The sequence below is a fragment of the Solea senegalensis genome, linkage group LG1 (assembly GCF_019176455.1).
Source record: "Solea senegalensis isolate Sse05_10M linkage group LG1, IFAPA_SoseM_1, whole genome shotgun sequence".
In the NCBI taxonomy this organism is placed as follows: domain Eukaryota; kingdom Metazoa; phylum Chordata; class Actinopteri; order Pleuronectiformes; family Soleidae; genus Solea; species Solea senegalensis.
The window spans coordinates 30,899,491-30,915,447 of record NC_058021.1 but is presented as its reverse complement, the minus strand read 5'-3'; the positions used below and the strand labels follow the sequence as shown (position 1 = coordinate 30,915,447).

General features: G+C 40.9%; 4 protein-coding genes across 7 annotated transcripts; 2 read left to right on the top strand and 2 right to left on the bottom strand.

Moving 5' to 3' along the window:
• Positions 1-394: 394 nt before the first annotated feature.
• Positions 395-2,544, bottom strand: mix23 (mitochondrial matrix import factor 23). 2 transcript variants are annotated; one of them, XM_044035281.1, is made up of 5 exons: positions 2,465-2,544; positions 1,447-1,572; positions 1,188-1,334; positions 762-821; positions 395-682 (listed from the first exon to the last, which is right to left on the bottom strand). In XM_044035281.1, exons 1-5 carry the CDS (start codon positions 2,513-2,515, stop codon positions 632-634), a joined length of 435 nt encoding a protein of 144 aa, XP_043891216.1. In that variant the 5' UTR covers positions 2,516-2,544; the 3' UTR covers positions 395-631. The 2 variants fall into 2 exon arrangements, with proteins under 2 accessions (XP_043891216.1, XP_043891224.1); XM_044035289.1 differs by having other exon boundaries at positions 2,488-2,529.
• Positions 2,545-2,839: 295 nt separating this feature from the next.
• On the top strand, positions 2,840-5,816 carry fam162a (family with sequence similarity 162 member A). The gene is made up of 5 exons (XM_044031309.1): positions 2,840-2,984; positions 3,992-4,072; positions 4,260-4,371; positions 4,803-4,911; positions 5,073-5,816. The coding sequence occupies exons 1-5, from the start codon at positions 2,942-2,944 to the stop codon at positions 5,187-5,189; spliced, it is 462 nt and encodes a 153-aa protein (XP_043887244.1). The 5' UTR covers positions 2,840-2,941; the 3' UTR covers positions 5,190-5,816.
• Positions 5,817-5,964: 148 nt separating this feature from the next.
• Positions 5,965-12,311, bottom strand: kpna1 (karyopherin alpha 1 (importin alpha 5)). Its single transcript, XM_044031266.1, has 14 exons — positions 12,085-12,311; positions 11,244-11,377; positions 10,495-10,608; positions 10,311-10,410; positions 10,122-10,216; positions 9,907-10,038; positions 9,692-9,780; positions 9,482-9,581; positions 9,225-9,388; positions 9,016-9,094; positions 8,796-8,921; positions 8,561-8,688; positions 8,241-8,416; positions 5,965-7,741 (listed from the first exon to the last, which is right to left on the bottom strand). Exons 1-14 carry the CDS (start codon positions 12,161-12,163, stop codon positions 7,554-7,556), a joined length of 1,704 nt encoding a protein of 567 aa, XP_043887201.1. The 5' UTR covers positions 12,164-12,311; the 3' UTR covers positions 5,965-7,553.
• LOC122772954 (nanos homolog 1-like) lies at positions 10,452-15,938 on the top strand. Of its 3 annotated transcripts, none has more exons than XM_044031297.1 (2): positions 10,452-10,629; positions 14,894-15,938. In XM_044031297.1, exon 2 carries the CDS (start codon positions 15,008-15,010, stop codon positions 15,530-15,532), a length of 525 nt encoding a protein of 174 aa, XP_043887232.1. In that variant the 5' UTR covers positions 10,452-10,629; positions 14,894-15,007; the 3' UTR covers positions 15,533-15,938. The 3 variants fall into 3 exon arrangements, with proteins under 3 accessions (XP_043887232.1, XP_043887222.1, XP_043887214.1); XM_044031287.1 differs by having other exon boundaries at positions 14,877-15,938; XM_044031279.1 differs by having other exon boundaries at positions 14,659-15,938.
• The last annotated feature ends 19 nt before the right edge of the window (positions 15,939-15,957 follow it).

The following is a 15,957-nucleotide window of genomic DNA, read 5'->3' as shown; positions in this document are numbered from 1 at the left end:
TTAATATCACTCATGTCTCTCCCAATGAACAACATGGGTCATATGGACTTCTTTAAACTGTGATTAACTCAAAAAACTCATGTTGTGTTTTTAGATTAACCCGGAAACTGTTTACTGTGAGTTCCCTCAGACAGGTTCTCTGGGTGTGGAATAAGACTTACCAAATTAGACATTCAATAGCTGTGAATGCAAGTGTCAGTGCAGACTTTGGGTATAATGTTTATTCGAGTGAGGTTGAGGTTCATCCCGAGGTGGGAATGAACAAGCAGATTTGTAGGCCAATGTTGCCTGACTAAAACTTTACATCGACTTTGTTCAAGTTCAATTTAAGATAGCCTTGGATTAAAGAGGACCACAGATGTAAAAGACACCAAATCACTCAGACAGCCAGTGCCACTTTTCACCATCTTTTTTTAAAAAACAACAACACTCCTTTTGTACAATGTTTCTTATTAAAGAAGCACGTGAAACACTGCTTTACAGCATGGGCATGTAATACAACAATCACATAGGAATATAGTGTAAGTGTGATGTCACATGATGTGAAGTGACTGCACTCCGGACTCAGAAGCAGCAGTCACAGTGTCTGGATTTGAACCTTGAGTAAAGCATCTGTTCTGAGGCCACAGCTTCACTTCACCTTCGGAGGCGTGTAGTGGATTCTGCACCTTTCTTTGAAAATCTGCAGAAAATAAATCAGGAATCAATGACATGCTGCACTGTATTAATAATAGGGCATTTTGGGCAAAAAGTGAGCATACCTTCAGACTTCTATCGTTGACAACTTCTTCAACATTCAGCTCTGATTGCATTAGCTTTAACTGGAGAAAGAGAGGAGCAAAGATGTGTCACACAAATGAATTATGTCACTTCCAGGAAAATTACATATCTGACTTAACACACACACATTTCTGTACCAAAAGTGCAAATGATGAAAGCACAGTTTATCATACAGAACCCCCAAAAGAAATAAAGTTACATTTAATGTGTTACTTTTTTACAAGATTCTCTAAAATACCACTCATTTAAAAATACAATAAAATAACTTTCTGTAAATCTACTGCACAGCTGAGTTTTTACATGTCCCAATGATTTGAGCACACCACTATGTTGATGTGACTGTAGAGAGAAGGGGTAGACTTCTCGTAAAGTGGGCCCACCATTTTTTAAGTCCCTCTCGGACTTACTTTGGTCTGCTCCTTTCTGAGTTGTTTGATGATTGCCAGGTTTTCACTGTTCTTGGCTCTTTCCTCACGCAGTTGTCCAACCACTTCAGATGTCTGGGCTATACATGACTTGATAGCTTGGTCTCTGCTCAGATGGGCCTCCATCATCTGTGGGTCACATGTATAACAAGAAATAACCACGCTTTTATTGTGAAAAAACAAACAAAAAAGTTATAGGATACACAAGTCATACCAACTCATTTTAGGCTCAACAACTTACAGTTTCATAGAGCTGTTTGCATGTTTGCGTGGCATCCACTTTGCCTGAGAATGAAACTGTGGGCACAGTGGTGTTCAGGGCATGGACGATCCGGTCGTCGATGGTGCGCATCACCTTCAGCACCTCCTAAAAATACCCACAGAGGGATAAAGATAGACTATATCAAAAACAATGATTCAAAGTTATTTACAATTTGATTTTCTGTAAAGGGAGCCTGATCAGGTAGAAGCTCAGTATGGAACAACTTCTTTAAATCTTTTAAAGTCTAGTGAGTACGAATTATGGCACTTTTCCATTATTCAGTTCTAGCACTACTCGGCTCCATTAAACTCTACAGTTGTTTTCAAACAACTGCTGAATAGAACACTCCCTTTCCTAGGCATGTAGGGGAACTAAATGAGCCTTCACATGTCAGAGAGGATATAGTTTTTCTATCCTTTTTTACAAAAAGGTTCTGCTTCAAGAAGCAAAAATGCATGCAATGCCTGGTTTGTCCATTCGGGCTGCTGTAACATTTAGGCACAAAATGGCAGCCTCTATAAAGCAAGACCCTTCATTCGTAAATACGGAATGATCATTTTAAAGTGACAATACACATATTTAGCATACTTATTTTGCCAATAAATATATCCAAATGTCACATTTGTACAATAAATCACTGAGCAGTTGTGTGTACTTTTGTTCTTGGATTATTGAGAGGATTTATTCATCACTATTTAAGATCCCTTTTTCCTTTTTTGTTGTACATAAGAATATACCAAAAGTCAAACAATTCGAAGAACTTATTCAGCAAGTACAGATCAGCTGTTTCCTCTTAACCCTTATTAAACTTAAACCTCATGCAGCCACTTTCCTGATCCACATCTCACTCACACTAACACAGCACGGTCACTCATTCACTGGAATACATGGAAACCGTTGAATATCATGCTACGGAAGCCGAGTGAAATTGACGGCTCCGACAGACGCCGTTTCGTGACACATTCGAACAGATCGACGAATCAAACGTTAAAATTACCTGAAACATTGAAAAGTCCTCACAGTTTAAAGTTCCACCGGGCACCGCCATAGTGGACTGCGGGGTCCTCTGTTGACGACGTAACGGGGCTGTTCAGAAAGGTGCCTGAATCAAACATATTCCGGTTTGATGCCTAGCCTAACCTAGATGAAATGGTAAAAAAAAAGAAATTTGAACTATGTACAAATGTGAAATAAATGAACTACGACATAATACTAGTTCAGTTCAATGCATGCACAATTAACCAGACGAGTCAAATGTTAAGTGTAAACTGGCACGCAACTGGACAGATGTACATTGTGTAATTGAAATAAAAATAAATAAAATATCCGAAGTATGTGTAAGCGGTATTTTTGATCAGGCACAAACATCAGCGTCTGACGGTTATGTGACAGGGGTCTTGTTCGCTGTGCTCGTTGACTTTCAGCAGCTAATATAAAACCAACTCTCGGTCCACATTCAGGATTGATCATAAGTATGAATTTCGTCAGGTCTCGCCTTCCTGTCCGCACCATCTTTGGTCAGTACCGCTACGTTTAATATTTGTGTTGTTTTCGGGCTCTTCACTGAAAGACTCTGGCTGTTGTCTTGGTGTTAAACGGCAGTTTTTTAAATCCGTAATGTTGCATATTACGCCTTTCCTCATACCCTCCCCTTTCGACCACTCGATATGTTTAGTTAACGCTATGGGTTACATAAGCATTTTGTTGTTGCAGGTAAATTATTTCGCAGTTGTTTGTACAAAGATTTCTTGTAATTGTTTGCTACAATGAAGCTGCGTGACTCGACACTTTAGTCTGCAGAGATAATGATAAGATCCAGTAATATATGACGTAAGTAGTTTAGTCATCCTATAAAAGCGCCACATTAAAAAAATAAATGTATCTTGCAATTGTGTTTATCGTTGGTTTATGACAGGACGTGTCATACACACCTCCGTGTCACAGTGGCCCCCAGTTGCTTTTGTAAATTTATCAGATCAGGATTACAATTCTCAAAACCACCTGTTGAACCTCCATATTATTACGTCACAAGCACAGCATGGATTGTTTATACAATCACTCAAGAACACTGTTACTGTTTCCACCTTGTAATGTCATCTCTTTGTGAAACTTGTACAGTTCAATTACTGTCAACATTCTTGGTGCATGTAGGATTTGGCCTAAATAAGAAATTATGAGATTCTCGTGGGGGTTCCACATTTATATAAACAATAAAATGAACCAAATTGTAATCATTGCGAGATAGGAGTTTATTGACACCGTGGGAAACTAACTAAGCAACCTTGGCAGAGGTTTAAGCTTTCTACAGTTATTTATTATTATTAAGTGATATTGTGTCACTTCCACAAGTTGTCTTGGGCTTTAATTCCATCAGGAAACATTATGTGATTATATTTTGCTGTTGTTATTCAAATAATAATAATGTCTTGGATTTATATAACGCCTTTCATGAAACCCAAGGTCGGGTTTCAGCCAATGACACTTGGCTGATAAATCATCATTGCAAATGATCTATTTTCAATAGGTCAACGATATAGACAAGCCACAGAATCATGGAGCCACAGGGGGATGTGCAATAAACCACAGCCTGCACCTCCAGCACAAGGTAAGAGTTTTGGGTCCAATTCATTTGCCTCGCAATTGTGTAAATTACCATGCTAATTAGATTTTGTCATAATTCTGTGTGTCTGGCATCTGATAACCAAGGATTGTAAAACTAAATAAACAAGAAAAAGTATATATTATTGGGATCATCGTTTGTGCTTTAAACTTTGTTTTGTTTTGTCATACAGCAGCCCATGACGGGTTCAGAATGCCAGGCTCCAGACCATCAGACCTGGACAAGAAGATGTTGATCTGGTCGGGACGTTTCAAGACCCGAGACCAGATACCAGAGTTTGTGTCGTAAGTAGCCTCGTCCTGTTTACACCAGACCTCCCAGCACACTTCAATTTGATTGGCTTGGCATGTGATTGAGTTTATTTTCTTCGCTAAAGAAACTGAGCTGGATAACTAGATGAGCCACGTTGTCATGGCTGCAGTTCAAACACCGGGGTTTGTATATGGCTGGAGGTTAATCACTGACATCAAGGTGTGCTGCTTTGACAAAAGACATGATTGTCACGCATACAAACTGCAGACTGCCTCCTCAATACAATGCACATTATGAATGTAGACAGCTGAAAGAAGGAACACACACATCACCTGTAATATTGTGCTACAGTGGTAAGATTAAAAGCAGCAGAAAATCAGTGTAATGTACATTTTCTGACATTTTATAATGTATTATAAAGACTATCCTTAAAAAGTATTTTATACACTTTTTTGTGCCACAGACACGAGATGATTGATGCTGCCCGAACCAAAGTCAGAGTGAAGGCCTGCTATTTAATGATGGCAGCTACAATTGGGGCCTGTGTGGTGATGGCGATTCTAGGAAAGCGAGTAAGTGACACTATACAAGCATTTGCTCATTGGTTGGTCAACATTTTTGGTCCTGTATTTTTGTTTGTAGCCATGTTGTAGATTCCTTATGTCCAACGGTCACTGCTGTTTCTGAAAGTCACATATAGAAATCATCTTTTGCATTGTACCATCCTCTGCAGGCTGCTGGTCGTAATGAGACGCTGATGGTTATAAACATGGAGAAAAAAGCGAAATGGAAGGAGGAATATAATAAAGATGTGGAAGCTGCCATTGCCCTGCCTGAGAAGGCTCAGTGATGGAGAATGGCTCGTCTCTTCACAACCATTTCAGTCTTCAAGTGCTGGACCAGTTCCCTTTCCGTTATATAATATCACAACTCTCAACTCTACACTCTCATTTATGTGGAACTGCAGTCAATACCTGGTGTAACTTCTTCTGCAACCAGCTGATTGACTACACAGTGGGGTTTAGACCCAATGCGTGAAGGTTGAAACTAGCGTCCATTTTTGAGGATTTTTATGGTGGCATTACAAATACACTGATGCGTATTCCTAAATTAAGATTTTCTTAATATTTGCATTCACGCAACTATGATTTACTAAAATTCTGTTGCAAAGAAACCCCAGTTGCAATTGTCAGTGCTTCTAGTGGATTCTGAACACGTACCTCTCAGGCTCTGTAGTGCAAGTGCTTTAGGTATCCGTTCTTAAACTTGCATCAGAGGCAGTAAATGGAATTCCTTGTGAAGACTTTTCAGCTCATAAGGGTTTTAAATGGTCTTCAGTTCCCATTTGAAGTAGTGACTCGATATCAGCGCAGTACATCTGCCCTGCCCCGACACTCATGTAATTAAGCTTGTTCGTGGGATCTTTGTTTATGTGAGCACCAACGGAAATTACTTCAATAAATGTCTGCTTCACTGACCTATTGACAATCACAAGTGTTGTAAATCAAACCGATTTGAACCTTCTCAGCTTGCGTTTTGTGGTCATACACAGTAAATGATACATGGCTTAAAGTGTATCAAGACAAGACAATATTGTCCTCCGTAAAGTGAAACTGATTCACATATACTGTTTTTCATGAAACGGCTTTTATGCAAATGGCAGAACAGGGAACAGGTGCACAAACTCAGTACAACAAACAATAATGAACATGTAGAGCTGGTCATCTCCTGCAGAAATTTGACAAAAGTAGGCAATGTAAAGAGAACTTGGTAAACAAACATTCAGTTTAGGTAACTAAGATGATCACCAGTCTTCAAGTTTTCATGTGTAGGTTTGTTGAAATTATCTGGAGGGATTTCTGCAGTCAGGATTATGGCACCATCAGCAACATAATAGACGCCAACCTAAACATCCAATTCTCTGGGGAAAAAAGAGATTGATTTACTTTTGTCACAATAAAGTTCTTGTAGCTTTGTTGAGGCAGTATGATCCACTGATTGTAATTAGTGTGCTAACAGTTTGTCTACTATCTGCTGGAGTCCCTTTGTGTCAAGGGTTAACAGTGAAGAACATTGTAATCCTTGTAATACCAGAAGGGGACCAAGGATACAGATCACACCTCTACACCTCTTCCTGAGGAGGGATGAGCAGTATCATCAACCAATTAAATAGCTAATGTAAAAATTACTCTCGATGAGGCATCAGTCCTGAACTAAAGTGCTGCAAATTAAATGAAATTATTGTAAGATAATAAAAATTCCCGCTGGTTTGCTGCTGGACAGAATCCAGGGTTTATTAGTCTGTTTTGTCTCGTCCAAGTCTGTCCATTTGTCTCAGTGCGAGGGAAGACTCCAATTCCCATGGTTCCATGGGGTTATTCGTATCACACCAGAGGCAGGAGACAGTCTGTGCAGGTGGAAAAAAAAGTCCCATTACTGGATAGAGGAATGTTTGAAATGAGATCCAGGATGGAACACAAGCAGCCTGGTGTGTCACCGACAAGCTCCACCCCATCAACGACACAGTCAAGTTTCTGATTTGTCCATCTGTGGTCACTGAATCCAATGGTCAGAGAAAGGAGGTGAGGGAATTTGCCTCCATTTTGATTCAAGTCATTTAAGTGCCTTCAGTCAAGTCAAGTCTTGGGGACTGGCCACGCGGCCCTGCTATGGGCAGTTAAGTCCAGTGACCACAACTAATAATATGGTCAGCGTCTTATGGTCAATCCAGTGTTCTGGTTAGATCATTCTTCTGTGTGGGAGCGAGTAAAATAAACATCCACATTTGTCTCAAGTCATCGATGCTTCAATCAGACAAGCAGAGCAGGCCTAAAACTCTCACTGCACCAGAGATGGGATCATCAACCCTGTGGGAACACGGAGAGATGCCTTTCTGGGATGGGAATACTAAAAGAAAGAGGAGAGGTGCTGCAGGGATCATCTAGTAGAAGGTGCTGGGGCATGAGCTGGTTGGAGGGCTCAGAATGATGAGTGAGACCTTCACAAACTGGCTGACAAGACTGCAGAACTTGACCCACATTAGACGTACGCACACACGTGCTCCTGTAATGGTAACAATTTTCATAATGACAATTAAAAATCGTTTGCCTAGGGTTGTCGTCCGCCCTTGATCATGGCAGTGGGCAGGGAGCGAGAGAAATGAGCAGAGCTGAGGATGAAGGTGGATCACATCAGGAGGTTTTAGGTTTTAGCATTATAGCTGGAAACCCTCCATCGGGGCCTCGCACTGCTGGAAGAGGAACTGCTGCTGCTGCAGGTCGACAGCCGGAGCCAGAGACGGATCCTCTTCATCACTGTTAAAGTAGCGGTCAATCAAGTCGAAGGCTTTCTGGTAGATTTCCTGGTTCTCGTGACCCTGGAGGAACTCGAGCTTGTCCACACCTGAGAAGTAGAGTGTAATGTAAAGCTGAACTCAAGTTTGCTCATACCACCATGTTGGCAGAAAAGGTTGTAAAAAAAGCAAAACAAACGCCACTGGTGCTTGTTTTAAGCTTTATGATATTAAGTGATCACTCTACAAGCGGAATCTGTTGCCTGTAGGTTCCCATCACCCATCCTCATGATCTTTGGTGATCTGGTAAACTGCTCTACTGTTAGCCTAGCCTTTTTATGAAAACAGCCGGCAAAGTGACAAAGTGTCTGACATGTTGCCAGGTCTATATGTCAATGGATGTTGTTTTGGTTGCCTGACGTCATCTGCCAAAGCTCTATTCAATTAGACAAATCATTAGCAATTTGTCAAACAAAAGTGCCGAGAAGCACAATCAACTACTTGAGTAATTGAATTATTTAAACCCCCTTTTAAAAAAAATGCAGTCTACATTTCTGCATTTTGTAATATCACAATAAAAATGATTCTTTTAAAAAAATGGATACCAACCGTAGGCCTCTTCAAGGAGCGCACAATAGGGGTTGATGCCTCCGCCTCTCTTGGCCTCCAGTTCTCCCAGTCTCAAGATGTTCTCAAGACCATTTAGAGCCACCTGAACGATTTTGGAGTCCATGAGTGTGAGCAGGTCACACAAGGGTTTTATGCAGCCCAGTTCCACTAGGTGCCTGCAGGGGGAAGCAGAGAATAGCCAATCACCAAACATGATAAATAACCACACATCCAAGAGACAAGCTGCTGGCTGGCTTAAGGTAACTTAGGCTGCATGTAGGCTAATATATTTATATGCCACAATGCATCCGGTGTCGAACCTGATTTGCTCTGCAGAGCCCCCAGAGGTGACATTGGTAATGGCCCACGCTGCCTCCTTCCTTGTGCGAAACTCTGCTACTTGGAGGATAGCAATCAGAGGAGGCAGCAGATTTGCATCCATTACCATCTACAAAGACAAGGAAAAGGCTCTTTCAATTAGGAACAGGTCAATACATACTTAAAACATCTATGAGTAACAATTCTTTCAGGTAAATCAGTGCCACACGCACAAACCTGTATTTGTGCTCGGTTCCCTGCAGTGATGTTGGAGATCGTCCAGCAGGCTTCCTTCTTAATAGACTCCTTGGAGCTGCTCAGGAGGTGAAGAAGGGACTGCAGCGCTGAGCAGTTCAGGATCACCTATGAAGTCAGAGTTTGAAACATTCACCTGTAGGTAACCACACACTTTCTGAATAAGAAAAATAACTTTAATTTGTAGACATGTTGTGCTTACCTGTGTCTGTAGATCATCTCCAGTGACAATGTTACCGACAGCTCGCAAAGCAGGGGAGACCACCTTATAATCAGAGTGCCTGGAACAAAACAGGTATGTGGTTTAAGCTCACTCACATGTTCTTTTTGTAGTTTAAAACTAATTACAACATAAAATACTGGCCCTTTACAAGAGGCATACATGTTTCTCCAACAAAACCATAGCCTTACATCAGTAATTCTACCAGCCTGCGACAGACTCCTGAGTCAATAACAGCCTGGATTTTGTCATTGGGGCCATCAGACAGGTACGAGAGTGCCCAGCATGCATCAGCCAGGATGTCGGTGTCATTGACGAAAAGCAGCCAGGACAACACACCGAGACATGGGGACACCTGGAAGAAAAGCATGGAGCGGTATAGAGTATGCAGCTTGTGACGTCAGATACTGTAAGAGGTATGTGTGTTGCCATAGTAATAACAGATTACCTTAGTGAAATTCGGAGACGGGTTCTTTCCTCTGCACAGGTTTGAGAGTGCCCACACTGCGTTCCTCATCATTGTTAGACGATTCTGTTTGGCCAATAACCTGTGAGAGGAGATTTAACATGCTCATTTTCCAAAGGCCAAAGGATAAGGGTTGCTCTTTATTTGTAAGTGCGATAAGATGTAGGATATCTCAGAGGCTTCATTACTTACTGCAGCAGGGAAGGTAGAATGTTGCAATCTATGACAAAGTCTCTGCATTCCGTGCTATCTCCTGCTATGTTTCCCAAGGCCCACACTGCCTGAGAGGTACAGAAATTGAATTCTTATTCAATCAAATGGGCCAGGCAAAAATATTTACAGCAACATATATTCTTATTATAATGAAACATAATGGTTTATTAGCCATCTATGTGAACACTTCTTACTTGTTCCTGTACGTCTTCAAAATCCGAGTTGAGCATCTCTATGAATATGGGCACAGCTCCTGCCTTGATTACCACCCGTGTCTGGTGGGATGTACCTGATGCAATATTGGTCAACACCCATGCAGCTTCAAACTAAAATAATATGAACAAATATTAATTCATGACATTCGAGATTGTTTTACCTGTCCAATTGCAGTTACAATGTCCATGCATACCTGCAATGTGCAGTTTTCCCTTCTCTTCAGGAACTCAACAAAATGCTCCACCACCCCATGAGTAGCAATGACTTCATCAATGGGTGGATTGGGTTCTGTGCAGAAGTTGAAAATACAACAAATTGTAAGCAATATTTATACGGCACTACAGTTTCAAATGTTTACCTTATGGAATAACAGTGACTTTACCTTTAGAAAGGAGTTTTCTAAAGCGCTGAGTGCCGATTAGCTGCTGCTCAGGGGAACTGGAGAAGATCATTTGAATCATATCTTCAGAGATCACCCCACACTGTACAGAATTGGATGTTAAGAATTAAAACAAACACAGATGAAAAACTCCCACGTCTAACTAAATATTTCTGTTTTTCCTCACCATAAGTGGGTCCAAGTTGTTAGCCTGGGACTCCAAGTAGCCACTGTCGGCCATTCCATCTTCCTCCAGGATTCCAACATCCTCCACTGTGGCAACATTCCTCCTCTTAAACAGCTGGAACACAATAGTATTACAGTAAGTATTTAATTAATTAGTTTGGTATTGTTTAGAAGATGTCTTGTTCAGAATGATGATTTTTGAAAAAAAGACATGAAACAAGATTCAAGACTGCAGGCAAATGAGATTTTTTTAATGAAATTACACATAACCACAGTCTAACAATCTATCTACATGGGTTGCTTGGGTAACTGTGTAGGTGGACCAATGTTTCAAACAATCATCCTGACACATCAGGGTGTCTCCTCCGACATGCAAGAAAAAGTCAGTGAAGAAGAGGCTGGCATATACTGTATATAGTAATGTTTGTGCTGTAGTAATGACACAATGAAATGGTCCATAACTTTGAGTAGGAATATGAATTTCTATGGATTTGTGGATTTCTATGGAATGTAAGTGCAGTACTCAACACAATATTTAACATTTGTTTTGTCTTATTGTTTTTGTTTTTAGATATACTAATGCAGAAATGCAACATGTTACATAATAATAATATAACCACAAATAAAAGTAGATTAAAAGATAATCAGTGTAATTTGTAATAATTAAATCTGTTTTATTTAGTCAAAATTAGCAACAAAAAACAACAACGATATTAGTCAAACCCCTAAAAAATCTGAACATTTGCCCACCTGTTCATCTTTTTTCTGTTTGCGGAGCTGTACACCTTCCTCTTCCCTCCTTCTTCTCATCTCATCTGTGTTGAGAGACTTGTTCTTGTAGCACTTGAGTCGTGCATTGTCCTTACTCTGACTCATTGTGCAGCCTGGGAAACATGCAGACACACGTGATTAGTATGCGATAGATGTGTTGGCGAAAAATCTTGTTGACTTCCCACTTTCAAAACAAGCTATGTAATGTTATGCTGACCTACTGAATTACACCTCCAGGTGTGTAATAGCGCATCTATGCAGTTTTAACAGACTTACACCTCAGGTATCCTGTGACTGTGGAAGATTTGACAAGTTGTCAGCTTGCACATGACAGGACAAGCACACCACTCACTAACAGTGATGTTCAAAGTCCGGCTGTGGTATAAATAGAGGATCAGTTTCGTCATCAAACAATGTTCCAAAAATGGGGCATTTGAGGATACGAGCTAACTGGTTAGCTTACTCTGTCTTGACACTGCGTATTTGAAGAGCAACCCAACATATTACTATCCAGTGATTCAATGTGGTGCTTATACTTATAGATCACTGATCACCAAAGCACAAAACAACATTTAAGTGGCCTGATGGCTACACTTAGTCTGTTAGTTAATACCATAGCCGCTGTTAGCACAATCTACTAGCTATCTAGAGCTAGCTGGCTGGCAGTGCTGAGGTTAGCTCCAAAAACACAACGTTTTGCTGACGTGAAATCCCTATATTTTACCCTATAACATTACAGACATTGTGAATTACACTCGCCTATGAAAACAGAACGTCACTACATATACACTTTAAAAACATGTAGCTATTATTGTCTGACCTGTCAAATCGGGCTCTGTAATCCCTTCTTCTCTAGGCCACCGTTCGCACACAGCCGTCGCCGGTATGTTACTGCGCATGCGTGGTTATTCAACACACGCTCCGCAACACGAAACCCCCGCAACTCCCCCGCTGTTATAAAACTGTTACACAAAACTAGATAAGAGAATGGATTAAGCCGGACTATGTCATTTATCCTGGATGAATAAAGCCTGAACTCAGCCTCAACTCGGGTGCACGAAAGCAGTGGCGCATAAGTTGCCATGGTGATTTTGGGCGGAGCCATGGGTTAGGGTTAGGGTCCCAGACAGACGGTCTTGCTGGGACGTTTTTTTGCAAACGGCATTTTCTTACATTCAATTCTAGCTCTGGATGTCAATACACGGGCGCAGAAACTTTATCTTCCTCCTCAGCTTGTTTTTATTGCAGGCAACGTTTCTTAACTAACTAATAACTATATGCCCAACACCCTAGCGCTCTCTACTGGCCATAAACTGCTATACATACATGTCAAACTCAAATACTCGACGAAACTACCGTTACAATTCAGATTTTACACGTCAGAATGACGTCACTTCAAGACATATTTATCCTCAGTTGAGGACATCGACATCATCCTTTTCTCGATATCTTGAATCAAGTTTCAGATAGTCAGAATGAAGTCGTAGATTATCTGAAAGTGGAATTAAGAGATTAAAAAGATGTTCCAAATTGAATAACCTGGGGGGCAATTTAGCGTCTAATCTGGTCAGGAGGGGTCAGTCAAGTGGAGAAACAAGACATTTTTTTAGGAAAAAACATTTCAGTTGACATGACATCATATTCCACCATGATATCACAATTCTAATAATTGTGATACATAATTTTAAAATAAAAGTGTTCATTTTTCAATGGAACAGTATATGGTTCACAATTATACATGTATTTATAATGCCGAATTAATATGAGAATAAAAACACACAAAAATACTTAATTATAACTTGGCATTGAGACCTCTGTTCTATAACAATATTAATCATTAATTTCACAAATCATTTCCTTACAGTCACAATAGAAAAACTCATGTTGTGTTACAGAGTTCTCTCATGTGATTTGTCACAGGGAAACATGAAGCAGATTTTCCACCACAGAGTTTTGATTAAACTGAGATTTAATTCTTTAATTTGCAAATAGGATGATTTCAGTGGAGCAGAGGTCAGTGAGGTCTTTTTTAACTTTTATTTTTTTAGGATACCTCTGTTTTGTGACATGGAATTCCAGTGTATGTAAAGTCAAAGAAACCAACCTCAGTTTAAATGAAAGCATAGAAGAATATAAAAAAAACATGCAAACTGTAATAGTTACAGCTGTACACTATTAATATTATTACTTACTCATGCATTCAGTGGGTCCACAGTTGAGCCAGGCTTGTTCTCTGATTTGTTGTTGTTTCACCTCTTCATACGTTTTCATTATAGGTCATTATATCTCGTGCCTGTTATTGCCAGCAGAGGTCGCGCTTTTCCTTATTCTCCCAATTAATTATAATAAAAACAACAACAACAACTGGGACGCTATACTATACCGACACCAACTAATCCCAGTTCTCCCAGTTTGAGATCGGACTTCTTTGTAAGAGAAATAATAAGTGAGTTTGACACCAGCTCATTTTATTCCCCACTGTGTGTGATGCTTCATTTTTGACAGAATGTCCTTTTATTATGTCCTTTAATCCTTTAATCTGCGATTAGTATGCACCCATTCATTTATTTTACCAGAGTGTCCAGAGTGTTATTTTTGATTTATTTACCTGTGTTTTATGTCATTTTAATGGTATTGTGCAGCACTTTTTTGTAAATTAAGTGGATTTGGATTGGAAGAAACTTCACAAAAACATGCACGTCATTCAACGACAAAAGCGTGTGCAAAATAGAACGAACAACAACAACAAAACAATGCATGAAAGAGTCTGATAGGTCGTCACTGACAGACGGTGGAGTAAAGTGTGTAAATCCCGGTGAATGTTTGGATGTTTCTTTACCTGTTGTCCAGACGCTCTGGCGCCGCAGGTCGTGCGGTTGTGATCGCGACAGACAACACACACACACGCCCGTGTCCACGTGGGTCTCCTCCCACCATCAAAATATGTTAGAATATCACCACCATTCGGTCGGGTTGGTCCCTTGTGGTCGGCCCTCCAGCTGACCTCGAAATTTCGTTGTGCAGTTTCGGTTGTAAAATGAAAATAAAGACCATTTCAATTTTATATTACATTTTACATGTGCCTAATTTTGTTCGACTTATATCCTTTTTTTAGTAGTACATCACGTATTGTGTCACTTGTGAATGTGATTTCCCCCCAGTGTGGGATTAATGAAGTTTAATGTAATCTAATCTAATCTAAATCTTATCCCTATAGACCTCATTGTCAGGAGGCTTCTACATTTATCTAGTAATGAGTAAGATGTCAAGTGCAGAAAATATCATAAACAGGTATAACAACAACAATAGTAGTAGTATTGGCCCTAATAATTGTATCACCACTAGTAGTATTGTATTATGTATTATATACATTATTCATTCGCCTTTTCTAAAGGTTTGGAGCTGATTCTCTATTGATCCACAAAGGACATGATTTGTTTCCACTCACATGGAACCAGCATGTTCGTTTGTTGTCGTCGTCATCCATGAGTTAATTTTGGATAGATCTGTGGCGACCATCTCATTTTGCAGAGGAAACTCAAACATCAAATCACCTTCAACTACAGCTATGTGAGATGAAAGAGAAGCACTCAGAAATCACAGACGTGTTAGTTGTTTCTCCTCTGCAGACACCTGGCATCATCAAAACACTGTTGCAATCAACAGCCATTTCCAGGAGTCTACATATAGGACTAAGAGGCGCGCTGACGCGCAATCTTTCCACACGCACACGCTCCCCAAAGATGACCGCGTTGAGAAGAGACATGCGGAGCTTCCTCCTCCTCACTGAGGGTGAATTCAACATGTGGCATGACTACATGAACCTGGGTACGCTGTTAAAGAATCTGTGCGTCAGCTGTGAGGTGGAGCGCAGAGACGGTGACGGGCCAAAGCAGGAGGCGGCGTCACCATGGAACCACGTCCAAGCCGAGGAAGAGGATGATGATGAGGAGGTGGACGTGGACGTGAGACGGACCAGCTCATCCAGCAGCCTGTCGGACCACAGCAGCAGCGGCGGCGGCGGCGGCGGCATCTCCTCGTCCAAGTTCTGTTGCTTCTGTAAGCAGAACGGGGAGACTCCGAGGGTTTACCTGACTCACAGACTGAAATCCGTGGACGGGAGAGTCACCTGCCCCATCCTGCGGAACTACACCTGTCCCGCATGCGAAGCCTCCGGGGACAGAGCGCACACTCTCCGTTACTGCCCACAGGCACGGCGCACATCTCGAGGACCTGCGAAAGTGGTGCCAAAGTCCAGGTCCCGGTAGCTGGTTCTGGACCATGACAGACTTTTGACAATGGAAAAAAACCTGTACATAATTACTCAACTACGTTTTTAGCCATGCGTTCATGCGCACAGACTGTTTCGTGTTATTGGAACAGAACAAAATCTGATTCCACTTACGCGTATCACACAGTTGTCTTTATGACCCCGCAGAGATTTTAGTTTTTTGTGCAGCGGAGGTTCCACAATCCAGATTCTGGCGCCTGGTGCTGGACAATGGAAGGACTGTACATAATTCCTAAAACATCTTTAGCTCAGACTGTTTCAGGTTCACTGAATGACAGACATGTAGTGTGTTGTCAAGTCATGTTAGAGACTATCTGGCGTTTTCTGTATGTGTTTTTCAAATGGTGGATTTCTAAATGTTTTGGAACAGGAGACAAATAAATGTTGATGCCAGTTGAAGCC

Coding starts and splice junctions, on each gene's coding strand:
- fam162a (XM_044031309.1), top strand. CDS start 2,942: ATGAATTTCGTCAGGTCTCGCCTTCCTGTCCGCACCATCTTTG. Junction 2,985..3,991: donor TCCTGTCCGCACCATCTTTG/GTCAGTACCGCT, acceptor TATTTTCAATAG/GTCAACGATATAGACAAGCC. Junction 4,073..4,259: donor GCCTGCACCTCCAGCACAAG/GTAAGAGTTTTG, acceptor TTTGTCATACAG/CAGCCCATGACGGGTTCAGA.
- mix23 (XM_044035281.1), bottom strand. CDS start 2,515: ATGGCGGTGCCCGGTGGAACTTTAAACTGTGAGGACTTTTCAATGTTT. Junction 1,573..2,464: donor AGGACTTTTCAATGTTTCAG/GTAATTTTAACG, acceptor GGGTATTTTTAG/GAGGTGCTGAAGGTGATGCG. Junction 1,335..1,446: donor GCAAACAGCTCTATGAAACT/GTAAGTTGTTGA, acceptor TGTGACCCACAG/ATGATGGAGGCCCATCTGAG.
- kpna1 (XM_044031266.1), bottom strand. CDS start 12,163: ATGCGCAGTAACATACCGGCGACGGCTGTGTGCGAACGGTGGCCTAGA. Junction 10,411..10,494: donor ACAACTTGGACCCACTTATG/GTGAGGAAAAAC, acceptor AATTCTGTACAG/TGTGGGGTGATCTCTGAAGA. Junction 7,742..8,240: donor GCTCCTTGAAGAGGCCTACG/GTTGGTATCCAT, acceptor TCTACTTCTCAG/GTGTGGACAAGCTCGAGTTC.
- LOC122772954 (XM_044031279.1), top strand. CDS start 14,840: ATGAAAGAGAAGCACTCAGAAATCACAGACGTGTTAGTTGTTTCTCCT.